This window comes from Thamnophis elegans, chromosome 4 (assembly GCF_009769535.1).
Source record: "Thamnophis elegans isolate rThaEle1 chromosome 4, rThaEle1.pri, whole genome shotgun sequence".
Classification (NCBI taxonomy): domain Eukaryota; kingdom Metazoa; phylum Chordata; class Lepidosauria; order Squamata; family Colubridae; genus Thamnophis; species Thamnophis elegans.
In genome coordinates this window covers 94,287,318-94,308,894 of record NC_045544.1, presented here as the reverse complement: position 1 = coordinate 94,308,894, position 21,577 = coordinate 94,287,318, and the positions used below count along the sequence as shown (strand labels likewise).

The 21,577-nt window shown below is 38.5% G+C and overlaps 1 protein-coding gene across 1 annotated transcript in view; it reads right to left on the bottom strand.

Moving 5' to 3' along the window:
• MTA3 (metastasis associated 1 family member 3) overlaps nucleotides 1-21,577 on the bottom strand; it is a 139,369-nt gene that overhangs the window by 16,601 nt on the left and 101,191 nt on the right. The window contains 6 exon segments of the mRNA XM_032215812.1: nucleotides 3,647-3,687; nucleotides 3,689-3,726; nucleotides 3,729-3,801; nucleotides 12,146-12,177; nucleotides 16,848-16,997; nucleotides 20,426-20,512. Of these exon segments, the coding sequence (XP_032071703.1) occupies nucleotides 3,647-3,687; nucleotides 3,689-3,726; nucleotides 3,729-3,801; nucleotides 12,146-12,177; nucleotides 16,848-16,997; nucleotides 20,426-20,512 (421 nt within the window).

Sequence of the window (21,577 nt, the reverse complement as noted above, 5' to 3'; positions counted from 1 at the left end):
AACAAGTGAATAAAATGCACATGTACTCTAATTGCCCTGGATCTCAAGAGATCAGGGTTTTGTGTGTGCCCCAGGGGTGGGTTCCTGCCAGTTCTAACCTCTTCTATAGAAGAGGTTCCACAAATCTACAGTGCTGTTTAGAACCGGTTCCAGCTCCCTCCCCCCACCCATCCGCACATCATCAAAATGAAGAGCGAGAGGAGGAATTCTGGGAGTTGAAGTCCACAAGTCTTAAAGCTGTCAAGTTTGAACACCCCTGGGGTTTTTTTTCTAAAGGGTTAGGGGTGCAAGGGTCTTGTAACTTGACAGCTTTAAGATTTGCACACTTCAATGCCAGAGTTCCTGAGCCAACATTTTGGTTGCTAAGCAAGAACATTATTAAGTGAGTTTCACCACATTTTACAAGTTGGCCACTCCCACCCGGTCACATGGCCGGCAAGCCACTCCCACAAAGCAGGCCACACCTACAGAAAAGGTTCTAAAAAATTTGAAACCCACCACTGACACACACATTCAATATATTTACTTCATAAAAACATCAGCCTTATAAGAACAGCGCCCTGCATCTGGGGAAGTCCATATTGGAAATCAAAACAACTGAGATGGTGGTTGTGATTCTGTAATTGGTTTACTTTAATTTATTTAATTTAAGTGCTATCCAGCTGCAAAATGATTCTGGCATGAACAATAGTATAACAAAATAGGAAAATGGAATATATATATTACCTACCCCCCCCCAAAAAAAAAGGAATAAGGAGGAATAAGAATAAGAAGAGATGGTGAGTCTACTAACAATACCTATACCCCAAAACATGTATGGCAGGGCCCAACCACCTTAATCCAAGGCCTGGCAGAACACCAGGTATCTGGACTTTCTGGAATGGTATCATGTGAGAGCCACAGTTCATCAGGGGGACTTCGTTCCAGGGCGCAGGTTTACAACTGAGAAGACACTTCCTGGGTCCAATAGAGAACACTATTTGATAGAAGGAACCTGAGCATGCCAAACCCTGTCAACTCAACTGGTCAGGCAGACACCATTGAAGAGATTCGCTTAGATAATCAGTCTTATGCCATGTAGGGTTTTATAGGTCATAACCAGCACCTTGATTTGCATCTCAAAGCAAATTAATAACAGCACAGTTCATGAAGTATGCCTGTAATTGACCAGACTGCTACATTCTGAACCAGTTGGTGCTTCCAAATTGACTTCACAGGCAACCCCATGAATAGGGTATCTCAGTTGTCAAACTGTGACTATGACCTCCTAAGTCAGGAAATGGTGTGACTGGTACACCAGCTAGAATTATGCAAAGACCTTCCTGGCCAAGGCTGCTACTGCTCATTGAATAGCAGCTGACAGTTCAGGGAGATCCCCAGATTTTGCACCACTCTTGAATAAGAAAGTGCAATCCAAAATTAAAGATTGAATATTCCCAAATTCAAATGGCCATAATGTTTGCCTGCATTCAGTTTTATTAGGCTTCAGATAGAGTTGGTTCCTCCCTGCCCAGATCTGCACAAGCACTGAATCAGATCTCAACAGCCTCACTTGGTTGACCTCGGGTCAGAAGATATAATGAGATATCATTAAGATAATGATGATATTGAACTGAAAAGTTGCAGATAATCCAATATTTTCCTAAAGATATTGAACAAGAAGGGAATGTCAGACACTGTGACATCCAATAAAGGAGAAACCTATGGAGTAATATTTTCCCCACTCCAGCCAACACCAACTGGAACCAATCCCAAATAGAGCAGAATCACCATTAGATGAGGATTAACCCATCCCTAAACCCACAAACTAAATCCAGAAGAATACCATGATCAACACTACCAATAACCATTGAAAGACCAAGGTGCATAAGAATGGATGTGGCACTTCCATCTCAGGTCTGGCCCAATCATCTTCAAGTGCAACTAAGCCTCTGTCCTTATTGAATCCCAGGCTGAACTCTACTAAAACAGATCTAGATAACCCACTTCTTCTAGAGTTCTCTGCACCTGCAGTTAGATCAACTTCTCAACAAAACTCCCCCAAAAGATATTAGAAACAGTACAATAATTGTCTTGGCTTTTTCATGAGGCGGGTACACCACCATGTCCTTCAGAGCCAAAGATACCACCTTCTCCTTCAGAAACCATCACCACCACCACCACTTGAACCCAACTGCAAGTCACCTCACTGGCAACCTTAAGTAATCAGGAAGCACCTAGTCCAACAAATAGGTGGCTGAATTAACCCACACCAAAAATTTTCTTTGCCAACTTCTTCAAACTCAAACTCAAACTAGATCACAAAACTGATCCTCAGACATCTTAGACTGACCTATCTACCCAGTTACAAAAAGAGGGTGGGATGTGATTACAGCTATACTTTGATTTTTAAAAACCTCTCCCCCCCATCTGTACAGATGCTTTTGTTTGCAGGAATCAGAAATGTGAAGCTGTCAGTTTTTCTAAACAAATGATTAAGTAGACACTCAGGATAACATTCCAATTTTTAACTGTTTTCAGATTCTTGGGATAAATGAAACTGAGCTGCACATTTTTTTTCTACGTTCTTAGATGCATATAAGCCTAAGCTAAATCCACCTGTTTCTCTTAGATTTTGAAGACTGGGTTCAAGTGATGAATTACAAATGACACTTTCTCACTTCAATCAGCACACTGAACGCATCTTCTCTGGTAAAGCTGGAAGCTTATAAATATGAATGGAATGACTTTTTTTTAAAAGGCCAAACAAGGAACTGGCTGCCTTTGGTTCTTTATACAGAGATGAACCAAATCTGGCAAACAAATTAAAAAGAAGAAAAATCCCATACAATCATACAATTGTGACTCAAACACAAGAGGCTCAAAGTACACAGAACGGCATTTGCTTCCAAAGAGCCGTGGCTTCCTTTCTGGAATGACTGAATAAATAGTTATTAAAGAAAATTAGGGATTTTATTCTTATTAGTATAATACTATAGAGACCCCCAGCAAAGTCACTGTTTTTGTCATTATACTATCAATGGCCCCTGATATGTCTCAGAAGACAAGCGGTGAGCACTGACCCTGAGGGTAGCTGATTACTTTTCTCCATAGGAACTAATTGCACCATCAACTAATATGGCATGAATTTAAGAGTTCATGTAGTTTCTAAACCTTCTCTTTGCATGATCCTCTCCAAAGAATAAAATCTTTTACAAAGTAAGCCTTTGATATGTGAAGATACTTTTAAACAGAATTGTCTACTTGATTACTGCTTTCAGGCTTTCCATTGGGTGTGAACCTATACATTTGATTGTAACAGTCCATAGAATTGGTCCCAAAACTGCCACACTTTCTGGAGTTTATATATGCAAAGTCATCACATGCACAGGAATGCATTTTTAGTTTTCTCCCAAATTATACTAAATAACAGGGGCTATTTTGGTTCAAGAGGACAGAGAATTTGAGAATACGAGATTCTATTCTCTGATTTGAGAATAGTATTCTCTGTCGAGATTACGACAGAGAATACGCCTCGCTGCTAATGTTGCTAAATCTCAGCAGCTCCAACCTGCATGTTCAAAAGTGAGGCCTGCTGGGAATTGGAGTTCAGCAACATTTGGATTCACCACCCCCAATGTAGGCTCTTGCTCCCTTTTTTTCTTACCTGGTCTCTTCTGTAGCAATAAAGAAACCATCGTCAGGAGACATTGAGCCAATTCTGTCTCTGTCTCTTGAGCAATGGCATACACTTGGCATAAGGTCATTTGTGGCGACTTGTAGAGTTTTGCCATTAGTTGTATAGAAATCATGTGCCGCTTGCTGAAATCAATATAAAAGGGAGAGATATCAGCAATATATACCATCCAGTATAGAGAATTGCCTCCTTCTTTATTCAGTCTCCATTCTAATGTGGCTGGCTGGAGGTCAGTATTGGGTAGCTTGTGGGTCTAAACCAGGGTTGTCAAACTCAAGGCCCAGGGGCCAGACCCGGCCCACAGGGTGCTTAGATATGACCTGTGCGGCTGCCCTGGAAACAACAAAGGACTGGCCCATGGTGCCTCTGCCAGAAAAAAAGGAGGTTGAGAGGGCTTCGCACAGTCCTCCCAGGTCCTGTTTTTGGCCACAACTGCCTCCTGTATCTCTCTGCAAGGCAAAAATGGAGCTCCATTTTCACTGGCAGAGGGCTGCAGGAGATCATTGCGGCTGAAAACAGGGCCCAGGGCACACACCCGGCCCACTGGCAGAAGGCTGCAGGAGGCCATCACGGCCAAAAATGGAGCTCAGGAGCCCGTTTTCACTGGCAGAGTGCTCGGGCCACCACAGGTGCTCCCAATCCAAGTGACCACACCCACACCAGCTCCCGAGGTCAAACACAACTCTATTGCAGCCTTCCATCAAATCAAGTTTGACATACCTGGTCTAAACCATTGGCTCACTTTTGGGAAACCTTAATGGCATATATTCAAAAGCAGCCCAAGATCATAGTATCCTTCCTAAACTTGTAATTATCTTAATTTAAAATATTTAATCTTAATTTGATATACTGGTGGTGCAACAAGATGTTAATCACTAAACACCTTTTCTGCTTATTGGTTTCCAACTGATCAGGTCCTATGCAGAATAGAAACAAAGTTCAGTATATAAAGGTTAAACCCATCTGTGGATAGACCAACCCTTGACTTTTTTAAACAAAATACTATTTAAAAATGTACCACTAATGGATAAGCTGACTCTCAAATGTTCATGTTCTAATTTTACAATCGGCTTATCTGTAGGCGGTGCATTTTTCATGGTATTTTAGTTAAAAATTCAAGATTAAGCATATTGCAGATGGGTTTATCTGTGAGCTTTTGTGGGTACTTTTAAGAAATATTACTATTTACAGAATGTTTATGGATAAGCCCATTCACAGATAAACCAAACCCAATTTTGGGAGTGTATTTCTTGCCTTAACTGTGACTCATACAGTAGGTTTTTATACTTAAAACAACAGGGTTGGGGGAACCTGTGAAAATCCAAATGTTTCTGACTATAATTTTGACCAGGTTGAGCAAAGCTGAATAGTTGAAATTCAAGAAATTCTAGGCAAACACAGTTTTTCTACTTTTGCCAAAATTTAAAACTGTCTATTAGACTGGGGGGAAAGTAGCATATAATTGTCTGAACTACACACTAAGTAACACTTAAGCAGAAGATGCATCCTGTAATTCAGGAGATATATATGATGAACTTTTAATACTGTAACATTCACAAATTGCAATGGATAAAGAATTGGTGATCTGCACTGTATTTTGTCCTCAGATACTTCATTTCACTTCTGGGCTCTGAAGATTAAAAAGTGACAAATGCTTTATCTCAATTTCAGTAAAAACTCCTGCAATGAAAAACAAGCTTGTTTTCTGCTGCTTCTATTTTATTAACCTTGTTTTTTCTTCTAGTAGCTTTGAATTCCATCTATTAATAATTAGACATTAACAAACGGTCCAGGTTTTGTCACAGCATTATGGTAAGAAATTTAACAACAGATGAATTTATTGCGCTTGAAACAATCTGGATGTTAAATTGTTTCTCATTCTGTGTGGCAAATCTCAAAGTTCCAGTCACTATTCTGCATGTAGACATTTGTCAGGTTTAATTTAAAGGACACTTCCACTCATCCCAATGACCCTGCATCTTTAGCCTCCCTGCTCACATCCACACTTAACAATCAAATGATTTTTTTTCTCCAGCTCAAATTGCAGAATTTCCATTTTTTTTACTCTTTCTGCCTTCCCCTCAGCTACAAAGGCCCAATAATGTAATAGTAATAAATCAGCTGTTTCCTATCACTACCATTACCATCTTCACTAGCAAACACAAGGCAAGAATGGGGAACTGATTAAGAGATGATTTCTACACTGCGTTGGTCAATTGCATAAATCATAGTTATCTTTGACCATTCCCACAATAGTTGCAGGCAGGAGATTGGGGCATGGCAATACTGGCTGTAGGGGGGCGCCTTGAATTAGATCTAGTAAATACATTTTTTGACTATGAAGTGGAATTTATTTTAAAGATGTATTCAAATAAACGAGAAAGACCGAACATAAGGTCTGTCAGCCTCTGATTTGCTGCTTGCTTTCGGCTGTCATTGAAAGGGGGAGGGGGGGCATGGTATTGGGGTGGGGAAGTATCCAGTACAGGAACGATTGTAAAAAGGGAGTTGTTTTCACCATCTACTGCGTATGCTGCAGACAGAGGTTTTGCCGCCAAGGCCAACTGTCCGGCATACCAACCTGATGATGCTTTTTGAAGATGTCTCCCACATGACACCTGAGGGATGTGTGGATTGGACCATGGTATGGGGTTACCAGGGGGGAGGAGGTTGGGTCACATATTAATATCTATGATTACATGCGCTTTTGCCTTAGATCTTGCTTTGCTTGGCTGCCATCTACTCATGACCAGTAAAAGTACTCTTAATTCTGCAAAATTGACATTATTAGGAAGAGTAAGAAATGAAAGACAGAAAGGGTGAGAGGAAATACAGGAATCGGTTTCTTAATATAAAGAGAACGTCATCAGATACCTGAGTATTGACTGTTCTCTCCAAAGCCACTGGAAAGCATATCTGTCAATTGACTCACATATAATCAATTAAATCCTGAGCTAAGGCTTTAAGGCTTTTTTACTTAAATATGATGTTCTACAGCTATTTTGGCAGCCTTTGTGTATTATTGATGCCAAACTGCTCTCCTTTTATGCTGAAGGCATAGAGAGAGGAAGGACTCTTAAAATCCATCCACCTCATTTTTGGGGCTTTCCATAAAAAGCAATTTTGCAGCTACAACCTGCAGAATGCTTTCCCCAGGCAGTTTTGCTCTCTTATTTACAGAGGACTGAAAGGAACATATCCATACATCATGCTTTTAAGGGTTTTATTTTCTCCCAATGATGAAAATTATATCCTGGCAGGAGTTATGCAAGTCCAACTTTAGAAAACACACGCTTCAGAAATATTTGGCCAAAAGGAAAAAATAATAATGGTTCAGATTAGCACAAACAATTCCATACTGAGTTTTACTACCTGACAGCTTTCAAATTAACTGGGCTTTTTAAAATATTGCTTGCATTGTATGCGTAAAATCTGAGATAAAGGGCTGTGATTTAATGGCTGGTAGACTTTTTCTGATATACTGTAGGGTATAGGAACACATAGTCCATTTCAAAGCCATTTTGTCTTTTATATGACCTGACTTCTTTAGAAGGATCTGGTGCCCCTGATCTTCCCAGATATTCCTATGTACATATATATTCCTTTGGGCCATCATGTCTCACCATGGAGGTGAAACCCTGAAGGAAGAGACGCCACTGGCAGAGATTTCATTAGCCTGGAGTTTAAAACAAAGTGGCCATATTTCCTAAAGTTAGTTTAATACACAGCCTAGAATTTATCCTTCAACTTGAACATATTGCTGAATTTCTCCATTGCCAAATCCACAAAAAAGGTATAGACAAGTTTTAAAATATGTATTTGAAGAAGAAATATTTTTAAAAATGCATATTGTTGAGAAAATGCATTAAATATATATTCAGAAATTCAAAATGCAATTTGGCAGATGAACAGAACTCTGTCCAGTACAGGCTTGTAATGAGGAGGCAGACAGGAAACAGATGGATCCAACCAGTCAGCCTGCCAGCCATCCTACATGAGAAGCAAATTGTCTTTCCCTTGCCTCTCAAATCTTTGATACTGGAAAAATCTCAAAGGGGCTGACCTTTTCTGTTTCATGCTTATTTTCTGGAAATATGATATGTCTATCTAGAGTGAAAAGAGGTTGAAGAGGAGGGGAAAAAACAGAAGTACTGTATAAAATTTTCCATGAAATTCTTGAAGCGCCAAAGAGTTTAGAGTTTAGAGTTTTATTTCATTTGTATGCCGCCCTTTTCCCTAAGGGGACTCAGGGCGGCTCACAACTCAAGGGAAGGGGGGATACAGACAGTTTAACAACAAGACAAACAATACATGGTTAAAAAGCACAACAATCATACCATTCGAGATAGGGGCAGCGAATTTTTAGCCCCAGGCCTGTCGGAACAGCCAGGTTTTAAGGGCTGTGCGGAAGGCCTGGAGGGTGGTGAGGGTACGAATCTCCACGGGGAGTTCGTTCCAGAGGATCAGAGCAGCCACAGAGAAGGCTCTCCTCCGAGTAGTCGCCAGTCGACACTGGCCGGCAGATGGAATTCGGAGGAGGCCTAGTCTGTGGGATCTAATTGGTCTAGTGGAGGTAATTGGCAGTAGGCGGTCTCTCAAGTACCCAGGTCCAATACCATGAAGGGCTTTATAAGTGACGACTAGCGCCTTGAAGCGTATCCGGAGACCAATAGGCAGCCAGTGCAGTTCGCGGAGGATAGGTGTTACGTGGGTGAACCGAGGTGCACGCACAATCGCTCGCGCGGCTGCATTCTGGACAAGCTGAAGTCGCCGAATACTCTTCAAGGGCTGCCCCATGTAGAGCACGTTGCAGTAGTCCAGTCTGGAGGTCACAAGGGCGCTAGTGACTGTTGTGAGAGCCTCCCGGTTCAGGTAGGGACGCAACTAGTGCACCAGGCGAACCTGGGCAAATGCCCCCCTGGTCACAGCCGACAAGTGGTGTTCAAAAGTCAGCTGTGGGTCCAGGAGGACTCCCAAGTTGCGGACCCTGTCTGAGGGGCATACTGTTTGACCCCCCAGCCTGAGAGATGGAACACTTGGCCAATTAGTAGGAGGGAAGCACAGCAGCCACTCGGTCTTATCTGGATTGAGTACAAGCTTGTTAACCCCCATCCAGTCCCTAACAGCCTCGAGGCCCTGGCACATCACGTCAATCGCTTCATTGAGTTGGCACGGGGCGGACAGATACAGCTGCGTATCATCCGCATACTGGTGGTATTTTATCCCGTGCCGTCGAATGATCTCACCCAGCGGTTTCATGTAGATATTAAATAGGAGGGGGACAGGACCGAACCCTGCGGTACCCCACACGTTAGGGGCCTAGAGGTCGATCTCTGCCCTCCGACCAACACCGACTGCGACCTGTCCGAGAGGTAAGAGGAGAACCACTGTAGAACGGTGCCTCCCACCCCCACCTCCCGCAGTCGTCGCAGAAGGATACCATGGTCGATGGTATCGAAAGCCGCAGAGAGGTCAAGGAGCACTAGGACGGAGGCAGGACCTCCATCCCTGGCTCTCCAGAGATCATCGATCAATGCGACCAAAGCGGTTTCCGTGCTGTAGCCAGGCCTAAATCCCAACTGGAAGGGATCTAGATAATCGGTTTCCTCCAAGGACTGCTGGAGCTGAAAGGCTACCACCTTCTCAACAACCTTCCCCACAAAGGGGAGGTTAGAGACTGGACGATAGTTGTTTAGAATGGCTGGATCCAAAGATGGCTTCTTCAGGAGGGGTCTCACCACCGCCGCCTTTAGTGCGGGGGGAAAGATCCCCTCCCAAAGGGAAGCGGCAACAACCGCCTGGATCCAGCCCTGTGTCACCTCCCTGCTGTTAGCAACCAGCCAGGAGGGGCACGGGTCCAGTACACATGTGGAGGCACTTACAGCTCCAATGGCCTTGTCCACGTCCTCAGGGGTAACAGCTTGAAAATCAATCCAGTGATGTCCTACCAGATTATCCCCTGGTGCCTCAGCTGGTTCTGCGGAATTGGAGTCCAGGTCCGCCCGAAGCCGAGCAACTTTATCCGCGAGGAATTGGACGTAGTCCTCAGCTCTGCCTTGCAAAGGATCGCTCGTATCCCTCCTATTTAGAAGGGAACGGGTTATCCTGAACAAGGCGGCTGGGTGAGACTCAGCGGAAGCAATCAGAGAGGCAATGTATGTTCTTTTTGTCGTCCTAATTGCCCGGATGTAAGCTCTGATGCTGGATGTTAGAAGCTTTTCTTTGTGCATAAAAACAGTATATACTGTATAAACAAGTTCCTATCAGGGGATCATAAAGTTGATACACTTTTGAGAAGGTTATTGGACAACCTAACTTCTAGATAACAGAAAGGAATATTTCAGATGTTGAACAGAGATCAGGAGACCTATCTCAACAAAGGCAATCTTTAAAATAGTTGGCCATTTAGAACTTTAAAATGTAAGGACCAGCACTTTGATCTAGTGGAAAACATAGGCAACCAGTATAGATTGAGTAATTGAGTCACATTCTTATTATTAGCATTTGTACTAGCTAAGGTGCTTAGAAGAATAGATCCACATAGATCCACCCATGTTTGGGTGTGTGTTGTGTGTATGAACAGAACATAAATTATACTAGGAATTTTGCTATTTTCAAACCACTAGGTTTTGTTTTTCTTTATTAAGTCTGCCTCTTTATTTCTACGTTGGAGGGAACTCTGTTTCATTCCTAAACTCTATATCCTATAAGAGAAAAGCTAGTTGGATGGTTCTTGCAGTTCCTGTTCAGTCATCCAGAGAAAATGAGCAGGACTGAAATTGAAAGTGATCAGCTAACATGCAAAGTGAAAAGCTATTGCATTTTATTTTATATGTAATTTATTTCACTTTTGTATGGAAGAATGAGTTGCTTTTTCTTGTTCAGAAATTCAGTTTCTTCAAACAAAGATTAATCTTTCTTTTTGATGAACATTGTACACAAAAGGAAGATATTGTTAATACACATACTATACTGTAATTGATGGTGATACAGTAAAAAAGAGGGATTAGAATAAATCTAGGATGCTATAGAAAATGATTAGCTTGATTCAAGTCAATTTTAATAATATTCAGGCAGAGTAACCTTCCTATGCTTGATTCCTTTCACATTAGTCAAAATAGAAATTTCAGTATGTTGTCTAGAATTTCTGGTAGCTGTAGTCCCAAAACCTTTGGAGAGTACCAGTATAAGGGAGAATGATTAAAAGGAAAAACACTGAAAGCAATGCTGAACATATATTTGGCTTTCTAAATATCTCTGACAAGTGTATGAAACCACCACTTAACATAGTCCAAATTCCTGTTGACAGATATCTAGATATTGCCTTGCAGTTTTCATTTTGTTACAAAGTCCCTTATGAATTGCCTCTAGTTTGTTTTTGATTGATGGCCTCTAATATGCATATGTCATCTCTGGGACTTAACTGTGATAAAAATCCATCCTTCCAGCTTTCCATACATTGTACATTCTTGCTTTTCTCAGCTTTTTCATTAAGAAGCTATTGGTGATGCCATGCCAATTTTTCCCTAATGGAATTTCAGTAGCTTTGTTTTTAGTTCATTTTGTTTGGGTTTTCCAGACTTGTAGCATAATTTCTCCTATGCATAATTCTTTCCATGAATAAAATTATGAGATGAGGAAGTACGTAGAATATATTCAAAGAGAAACACTAAAATATTCTATTCTGTAGGTTTCTCTCTTAATCTGTTCCAACAATTTATAGACAAAGGATTTGATCTTCCTCCCTCCCTCCCTGTTTCTCTCCTTCCTCCCTGCCTCCTTCCTCCCTCCTCCCTCCTCTTCCTCTCTCCCACCCACCCATCCACCCCTCCTTTCCTTTCTTTCTTCCTTCTTTCCTTCCAACTTAAAAAAATAATTATTCACAATTACATTCTACCCATGCTACCTGGCAGGAGAAGCAGGCTATGGGTCTTGTCCATAAAGGAATGCCATCAGGGACACAGGAAAAGAATCTTTTCTGCCTTGACTTTTCTGTCACTTCTTTGGAACATCACCCTCCCAAAAACTAAACATTGGCCCTACCTCTCTGGCCTTTAGGATGGCATGACTATGCCATTGAATTTCAGGGTCCAGTGGTAGTGATAAAGCTCTTCAGTGGTTGGACTGAATGAGGTGTGTGTCCTGTTAGTTTAGTTTCAGTAGTGATTTTGGTAGGGATTTATATTTTTTCTGTTTATTTACCTTTTATAGTTCTTGATGTTGTTTTTAATCGTTGCAAGCCACCCAACATCCCAGAATGATGTACTGTATGCAAGATGGGTGGTTCTACAATACTAATAAATGAATATTTTTAAAGAATAGGTACAAATGTTATGGTTGCACTCCTAGGCACTGTCACCTGAGCATAATCCTAGCTGAATTCAGAGTTTTCTAAATAACTCTGCATGAGGTTTCACTGGATATTTTGCATTTCAAACAGGTTAGAATGAAAAAAAAATGAATACTTACCATTTTAGTTCCATGTGCATAACTGGAGAGTCCTAAAATATACATACACAGAACCAATTAGCCCCAAATTAGCATTTGCTTTGGAAAGTATTATTTTTCTTACAATCTACTTGAAAGCCAATCAAGGGATGAAAACTGTAGAATTGCAGCACTTTCATAAGAGGCCAAAGTGTCTTCCTTCTACATAAAAGTAGCTCTCAGGTATAAAACCTAGGATAGCAGGTATCGTTGATAAGATCTGAGAAGCGGTTATACTGAACATAGAACAAATGAGTTTTTCTTACTACAATGGGCTGAATATGAATATGAAACTAATAGGTAGATGTTGAAATATTGCTACTTGATAGTAGAACAGAGAAATACATTATGAACAATTAAGAAATTTAAGTAGAAGCTGGATGAGGCTTGCTTGCTGCCTCTCTCCCGCCACACTGAGTCCTACAAAGTACCATGCAAATAATAATTCAAAGATTATACACAAGATATACTTACAAGATCTCTGGACTGAGCAAGGGCATTTGCTTTATAACTTTCAAAAAGCCTTTCAACCCTAAAAGTATATTCTTCTCCTGCTCTATTATCACAATACATCATTGCTTATGTTCCGTTTTTGCTGCTTTGCCTTTTAATTAATACCAATTTCATTATTCTGCACTCTTCCATTAAGGGCATCAGAAATGTGCTTATTCATTACTACTCCATTCAGCCCTTACTTCAACTAAAATGAACACATTCCACAGACTTCTTGTACTCATGTCTATCTGCTTTATGTCTGCTTCATATCTCACTTTATATATCAAGAAGTAGGCGTAGCCTTATGTTCCCGCATAAGGATTGTTTTTGCTAGAGTACATTACATCCACTGATAATTATCTGAGCCATAAATATGGTGGGATTATTCCATCTAAAGCGCCTTTTAGGATAAGTGTATTTTAAAAGTTGTATATTCATTTTTCAATTGGATGGATTCCTCTCTGTTTCTCATTACTTTTTAAGGGAAAAAAATAGCTTGACATTAAATGAAGGAGAATAGAAACACAAGGTAAGTGTAGAAGTGAAAGGAGCATCCGAGTATCCATGCTGAAAAAGGCTAATTATTAGAAAAGTCAGATCCTGAAATCATCCTTGTTCCTGGCCAAACTGAACAACTGAAAAGAACCAAGATAGATACTGAAGTTGAAGTCCACACATCTTAAAGTTGCCAAGGTTGAGAAAACTGATCTACCCTGTTACTTTAAAGGGCCCACTTGTCCTAAAAATAGTTGCAATCCGAATATTTAGCTATGCTCTAGCTGAGTAGAATAGTCCACCTGATCTTATGAAGCAATAATTTATCAATTTGTCTTGAATAAATATATATTGACAGTTAATAATCATATTTTTCCTGAAGTTTTGTCTGTGTCCTTTCTTTTTTTTCCTATATATAAACACATGGCTACTTTGACAATTTTGTGTCAAGTGAATATTTAGCATGGCTAAATGACTAATCAATTTTGCTAAAAGTATAACAATCACTTGGGGAAACATGACTAGAAATTAAAGTGCCTTGTTGTACATTTTTTAAAAAAAGAAGAAATGGTACAAAACATTCTGCAAGAATACATTGGTTTCCAAGATTTCAGTAAAACAGCTGAAGAAAAATAGTATGTATCCCAAATGAAGAATATAGTATGCTAAAATTATATAGTACTACTGGATCGCAACTGGGGCATTAAAAACGCTCACAAAATTAGAAGCACATGAAGAACAGCAGGGGAAGGAGTGTGTGTTCTGCTCCTTCACTGCTGAGATGAAGAATGAATTAGGAATTAGGGCAGCAGGGAGTATTTGACTCATGTAGGTTCTTGATGCAATTTAGAATATTGCCTCCCCAGGATTCTGAATCACAGAGTGGGACCTAATAATAAATAAGTAGAACGCTTCCCCATTGAGATGCTCACTTTCAGATACAAAGAGATTGATAGGTCATGCCACATAATGATGGAACTAGTACGTTCCTCCCCATTCTCTCCCTTGCAGTTCTGTCTACAGGGGGATGTAATGTGGTTGTTATCTATTTGTTTTGTTACTATTTTAACCCCAGGTTAATTTTTTTCTTAAAGTCAGGAGGTGATAATCACCCTGTGTACTTAGAAATGTGTAATGGTGATCAAAGACGAAACTTACTTAACTGAAAGAAAAACATTAATACATTTAGGGTGCCTGTTTGCCTCTATATGATAGATAATGTTTGAGAGGAATATATATTATATTATTTTTATTTAATTTATCATTTTTATTTTCAATTTCAGGTAAGAAATTGTTAGTGCACAGAGTTAAGATCATATGCATTTTCATATCAAATTGAGGCTGCACGTAAATAAAACGTGGGAATATGAAAAATTCCACCATTCTCCAATAAACTAATTCTAAAGATTAGCTCCTTCCAGCAACTATCATGGTAATTATTCATCATAAAAAAACGTGGTGGCTCAGGGTTGTACATTTGACTTTTTTAAAATTTTAAGCAGATGAACTATGAAATAAACATAGATTGCAGGGATAAATATCAGGTGTTCTCCTTATGCTAATTGGGAAGAATAAGAATCAGGAAAGAGAAAACAAACTGAATGGGTTTGTGGGAGTTCTTTTAAATTTCTTCATTCCACACTTTCTACCTTAAAAATATACATATATTAGTTCTTCAAACCAAGGATCCTTGAAAGAAAAGCAGGGTGAGAAAAGATGATATATGTTGATAGCTGGGTCCTCATTTGCAGGACAGCTGTTATAAATCAGATTATAAAGCAGCATGTTACCTAAATGGTATGTATTACATGATACTAAACTAGGGTTTCCTTGCCATATTAAGCCATGATTTAATCATGACTTAGGGAAATACAATTGTTTAAGCTCACAGATCACATTAAATTATAAATTTGGTTTATCCATAATAGCTAGGTTCAAAATCCACTTAAATTCTAGATGAATTTAAACCTTGTGCCCATCTGCAGGGGGAATTATGATAAAACTTTCTTGCTTAAAGTTAGTAGGTTTATGGCACATAGGAGAGACTGCTTGAAACGTTCATGTGAATGTAACACATGTGAGTTTCATGATGGAAAAAAAGGTGAGAGAGAAATCTACCCAAATTAATTAAAAGAGGGAAAACCCATAATCTTGTCTCCAACAGTCATAAATCTCAAGGCCACAACCAGGATGTAATGAATTCTATCATTCTGACATGTTTGACACTCGGCATTGGCAATCTGGTCTCAGCCATAGCAAACACATACTATTTTGAGCATCAGTATTCTTTACATATAGTAGAATAAATCAGTATGATGGCCTTCAGGTGTTCAGATTGGTATCACTGCTTTCCAAAAGCTAACTGATGAGATGAAAATTGATGTGGTGTAAATTTAATCTAGGAATTTATTCTTGATTTTTCCATCAAATCAATCAAATAAGTGAAGCATTTTGTTTAGAGGAAAAGTCTAACATATCAAGGACTGAAAAAGTTGGATAATCTTTCTAAAGAAAGACTTTTAATGTAGTTGGTTCCTATCTTCTACAATCATAACATTTCAGAACTGCAATTACAGGTAGTTCTCAATTTACAACAGTTCTTTCAGTGACTGTTCAAAATTACAACAGCACTGAAAAATTTGACTAATAACCCTTTTTTACAGTTACAACATTTGCACCATCCCCCTGGTTATATGATCAAAATTTAGATGCTTGGGAACATATTTATGACTGTTGTTGGGTTCGAAGTTAACATGATCACCTTTTGTGACCTTCCAACAAACCAAGTCATTGGGGAAGTCAGATTTACTTAACAACCGTGTTAACTGCAGTGATTCACTTACAACAGTGGCAAGAAAGGTAATAAAATGGGGCAAAACTCACTTAACAAATGTCTCACTTAATAACAGAAATTGTGGACTCAATTGTGGTTATAAGTCAAGGACTATCTGTATTATTTTGTACATATTCCAACAACAGAAATCCATAAGCGCAATAAAGTTGCTAATGAAAATTATGCTAGTTTTTCTAGAGGGGTTTACTCTCTTACTAGAAGTTATGGATTGATGTTAAAATTATATTTAAATAGATCAAGTTTAAATTGGAACAGTTACAGAATTCAAATCAATTTATTATTTTTAAAAAATGGTAATCCAATTTGGTAAAGACCTTGGGCTAGTTAGTCTCTCTCGACCCCAGGAAAGAGGCAATGTCAAGCCATTTTTGGCAATGTCAAGCCATTTTTGTCAAGAAAATTGCAGGGACTTATGGTAGCTTCCAGGAATCAGAAATGAATTTTCTAAATTAATAATATAAATAAAATTGAACAGAAGAAAAAAAATCCATTACTTAAAACTAAGTTAGAGATATGTGAAATTTTAAAATTGCTTATATCATAGATATATACTGCAGAAATTGGTTAAAAATGTCTCAGTGGGATACTTAACAGATTTCTCATTCAAATACTATTGAGATATGTTATAGATACATTCTCTTACAGGAAGATTAAAAATAGTTCCTATTTTTATTCAAACCCGATTTATTACCTGTACCATTTTTTATTTATATCAGCTCCTTAGTTTAAAGGTCAGTGAAAAGCTAATAAATATTGGCACTGGCATCCTCCAAAATTTTATTTTTAATAATAATTAAAAAAAGAACAGGCAGGAAGAAGGTTAAAGGCCTCCATACTTACCATCCAGGCCATTGTGATGATGACTATAATTTCTCTTTCCCAAAATACTTAATGATGAATGACCAGGAGGAGCAAGTAGTCGTTTTGACATTGAGCTCTGAAGGCTTGGTGTTGACTTGATTATATTAGGCTTCATTGCAGGATGAATCTCTGTAATTTTGTTAAAGGAGACAGTTATTTAAAATCACAATCATATCATCACATTGAGGACTTACATAGTTCAAATTTCCTGGTTTCTGATAGGAAATTGATAAATGTTGGATTAACCTGGATGCCAATTATCATAATCAGAGGATCTGTGGAAATTATTTACTTGAGTTTATCCACCACTGTGAAAGGAGACATAATACTTGTTTAGCAATTAGAGTAGCATATTTTAGATAACTTGTTCTTTCAACATTTGCTCATTAGCAATATGCTAATAAAACATTGCTTTCAAGGTTGCAAAAATTTTGGAAACTGCTTCCATATTTAGATATATGTTTGCAAGGTTTCCAGTTGTTAGCAGGAATTCTGTTCATATAATTAACGCTGTGCTGTTCCTCTCTGATGTGCTTTGTGTTAAGAAAGGTAAATTTGCAATAAGCAGAGCTGCAAAGCTGTTTTTGATGAATCTGATGATCTGTAGATAATGGATGGATAGATGGATGATCTAACTAATTAACTAAACTTTGACAGAATTCATTTTTAAATGGATAAAATTCTCTTCCATGCAAAATACATGTAATGACACATGTAAAGAGTGCACAATGTATGGCATTCAACAAACATGTACCACCAGTACTTGCTTAGCATTCATTCATGAACCATTCACAGTCATAGCAGCACTGAACAAATGATAGTCACAGCCACTCTTTGACATTATGGCCATTCCAGTGCCCCACAGTCACATGATTAAAATGTCAGTGTGAAGATCTGTCCATGAATCTCAGAGACTCTTTGCCCAGTTTTTCCTTGCACAGCACCTCATTTGGAAAATATTTACATAGCAGCTTTCCAAGATAGATAAGGCCTGTAGTCATAAATATTCCTTTGAAAGACTGTTTGCCCGGCCTTGCTGAATGTGAATGAGAGGAATTCATGTTCGTTTAATAAAAGGGGTTTTGTCGGGACCAGGACTCTGCCTCGTACTTTTTGGGAAACCCTAGGTCAGAACACATGCTCATGCCCAGTTTAGCAAAGTGGGGAGGGGAATCTTGATTCGTCTCATGACACTGCCGTGATGACATGAGTTTGATACCCCACCTATAAAGCTTTTCAACACTTGGCAAGTAGGTAATTATGGAACTCTGATTGGCTAGGAGAAAATGTGGGAAATGTGGTCCCACATTTCCATGATGTCAGTGAAGCCAAGCTGGCCAGCCTTCTCTTTAGCAATGCTACTGAATGAGATCTCTATAGAAATGAGACTGCTTAGGAAATTATTAAAAACTTATTATTATATCTCTTCTGTGAACCTGGAATTTTAAAAGTCAGCTGTCTTAAACCCACTTCTTAAAATAGCAAATTTCCAGAAACGGAGAATTACAAAAAGAAATAAAGCCAGGTCAGAGAAATCTCAAAGGTTACCATATCAATTTAGCTCAGGAATATATATGTCAGTAAAAAATATTTAACAGAAGATCGTTTTACGGTCTGGGGAAGAAGATAGAGTTATCTCTGATTATCTTTGTATGACTGTATTTCAAACATGAGAAATCCATTAAATGATTAGCTAGGGAAAATTATAGAAGGGAATTATGCAGAAGCCATTTCAACTGTAAAAGATGGATAATTTTGATTTCCTTCAGTTTGCATGGTTTAGATAACTGGCAAGCAATTACTTTGATAAGCCTCAGTATAGAAATGGTAGTTAAATAAGTGGTAAATTCTATCTGAATAAGTAAATTCTATTCTATATTAACCTTCCTTGTAATCTATTAATAATATTATATCCTGTTTTAACTTTTAGCAACTTTAAACTTTCTGGTTTAATTAAAGGAAAGAATAAGAAAAAGACACACTTTACTTCAGAAAATGATTGAAAGACTAATTTGTGCTTCTGATCTTAGACTTATATGCTAAGGAAGTTTAATACATGTAGTATATCTCAAAACTTCTAAATATATCCAGAAATTGATAATGTATTAGATTTTTTAAAAATATGATATAACTCATAATCTGCAGAATAAATGTGAATAAATATATTATAAATTTCTTGTGCACCATGTAGAGTCATCAATATTATCATGCTATAACAAAAAAATGCCATTTTTTCTGTTAGCTATTAGAAAAAAACAAAATGCTTGTTTAATCAAAAACTAAAAATTACTTCCTTTTAGTAACTTCTGCAAGATTATCATGTCATTGCTTTGCCATTGCAGCTCTTTCTAACAAGGCCTCTTCTTAATATATAGGCTCTTAAAGGGAAAACAGCCAAAAACCTTGCTGACTCATTCCCATCATTATATCAGTGCATCATTGTAGCAGCTGGTCAGCTCTTAAATCACTCCCCTGACAGACCACAAAAAGGGAAAGCAAGAGAAAAGCGCCCAAAAACCAACAAAACGTTTGTTCCTTGGTTACTTTTCCAGCTGAGTAAATGTACATGAGGTTCTACACATGAAAGGGTAGATACTTATCAAAGCTTACAGTGAAGACCTATGTGGTTTCCCATTCTACCAAGTACATATGGTGGTTTCCCATTCTACCAAGTACATCTGGGTTTATTAGGATTTTGCAAATTAGGCACTTTCCATTTAATTTCATGCTTTGGGCCAAGATATATTCCATTTCACTGCTTTGATTGGAATCATTGATGCATAGCTAATTCACCTCAACTGGATGCTTCACTTTTTAAAATGTAGCTTTTATGTATGTAGAAAAGCTATTTTTGATGGGTAAAGGAAATGTAACAAAGCTGTAAGTTATCAGTGAAGTGCTGTGGTGCTGCATAGAACAGCTTCAAGAGTACTTTTGTTAGGAATATAATCTAACGGTTGGGTTGGCAATATATAAATCAGGTAACAATGCTATACCTGTTTCTTTAAATCATACTGTAAAATGTGATTGGTTGCTGTTTTCCTCAATCGACCATAAGAGGAGCCAGAATGACTATCAGCTCTCTGTTTGTTAGATGCTGGGGTGATCTGATCCGAGTGTTTTGGAAGCTGGCTGTTAGAAAGTGCTGTGAGCTATTGTAAGTTTTGCAACTGCTAGCAAACTTTGAGTACCAGACTGTTTATATGATACTGGACTATGTTATTTGGATTATCCCTTAACTGAAAGACTTTGATGACTGACTGTCTTATCCGTGTATGACTTGGACTGTTTGATGGACTCTGATACCTCTATTTCCACAAAAGTAAAAGCCTATTTAAACTGCAGTGTCTCTGTATGCTGGTTTGTGTGTTCTCCAACACAACTCTCTCAACACTTCTCTCGCTCTCCCAACAGGGAGCTTACCTAACAACTTTGATCAATGCTTAATGTTTGCATTTTCCCTTTTCTTAAATATTATGCATTTACAAAATTCAGTTAACCTTACATACTGTACAATGGTATTCCCCCTTAAATTCATTTTGGCTAGAAACACTCACCTAGGTATCCAATGATACATGATAATGATTTCCTAGTGCTTTTAATCTTCAAAGGGTTCCCAATAAATTCACAGTGTCTATCAGCATCTAGGGATTGAAGAGAAAACATTAGTCTGAAATGAAGAGGACAAAATACAAACTCAAAAGCAGCTGTGGCCGCCAACTGCCCTCTGATAAGAAATTGATCTTAATAAGATGATGATGATTAGCAGTGGTGGTGGTGGTGGTAGTAGTAGTAGTATATAATTTTTCATTTGGCAAACTGCCCAGGGCTTGATGTTCTTGAAAGGACACTCATATATAATGTAGAATGACGGCAGTGGTCTGTTGTCCCTCCATGTGTAGCAAAAAGATCTAAAGATCATTGTAACAGAAAGATCTTTTGCAGAAGTTCAAGAGAACTATACCTTCCAGCCTTACCATGATATAACAGACAGTCTAGATAGGGTGGCCTCAGGAAATCACAATATATCCCATCTTAAGGATTTTCTTAACCTAACACTTCCTGTCTGCCCTCCATCTGTGCCATTTGTATCTTGTTAGCCTGCATGTGACTATACTATTGATTGGTGTTTCTCAACCTTGGTAGCTTGAAGATGTGTGGATTTCAACTGCCAGAAATATGGGATTTGAAGTCCACACATCTTCAAGCTGCCAAGGTTGAGATACACTGCTATAGATTTTGGCAACCTGTGTTAAGGCTTCAGTTAGTTTTGCAGAGGCAACATTCTTTTACAACTCTAGTAAAAGTGAAATTCATTGAGCAGGACTCAGTACTGTTCAAGTTCCTGTAACCCATCGATGGTTACCTTTGTCTTGATTGGTATGCTAACTATTCTCTGGGTTCCACTTCTTCCAGAAACACTCATAATCATGATCTACGTAAGTAATTTTCTTTCCTTAGCCAACTACATAGTGACGTATGACTATCTTATAGTCTTTAAATAAAACCTTTTGCATCCCATTACTTATATAAAAGATCTAGTGAGAAAATGACTTTTTTTTTTTTGCACGTGGAGACTCTATGAAAATGGTTAGCTACAGAACTATAAATATTGGTTATGACTGTATTAAAGAAATTACACAGAGGATGGATGAATTGTTATCTGGTTCCATACAATACATGGGTGCAACATTTTAGATCCAGGACAA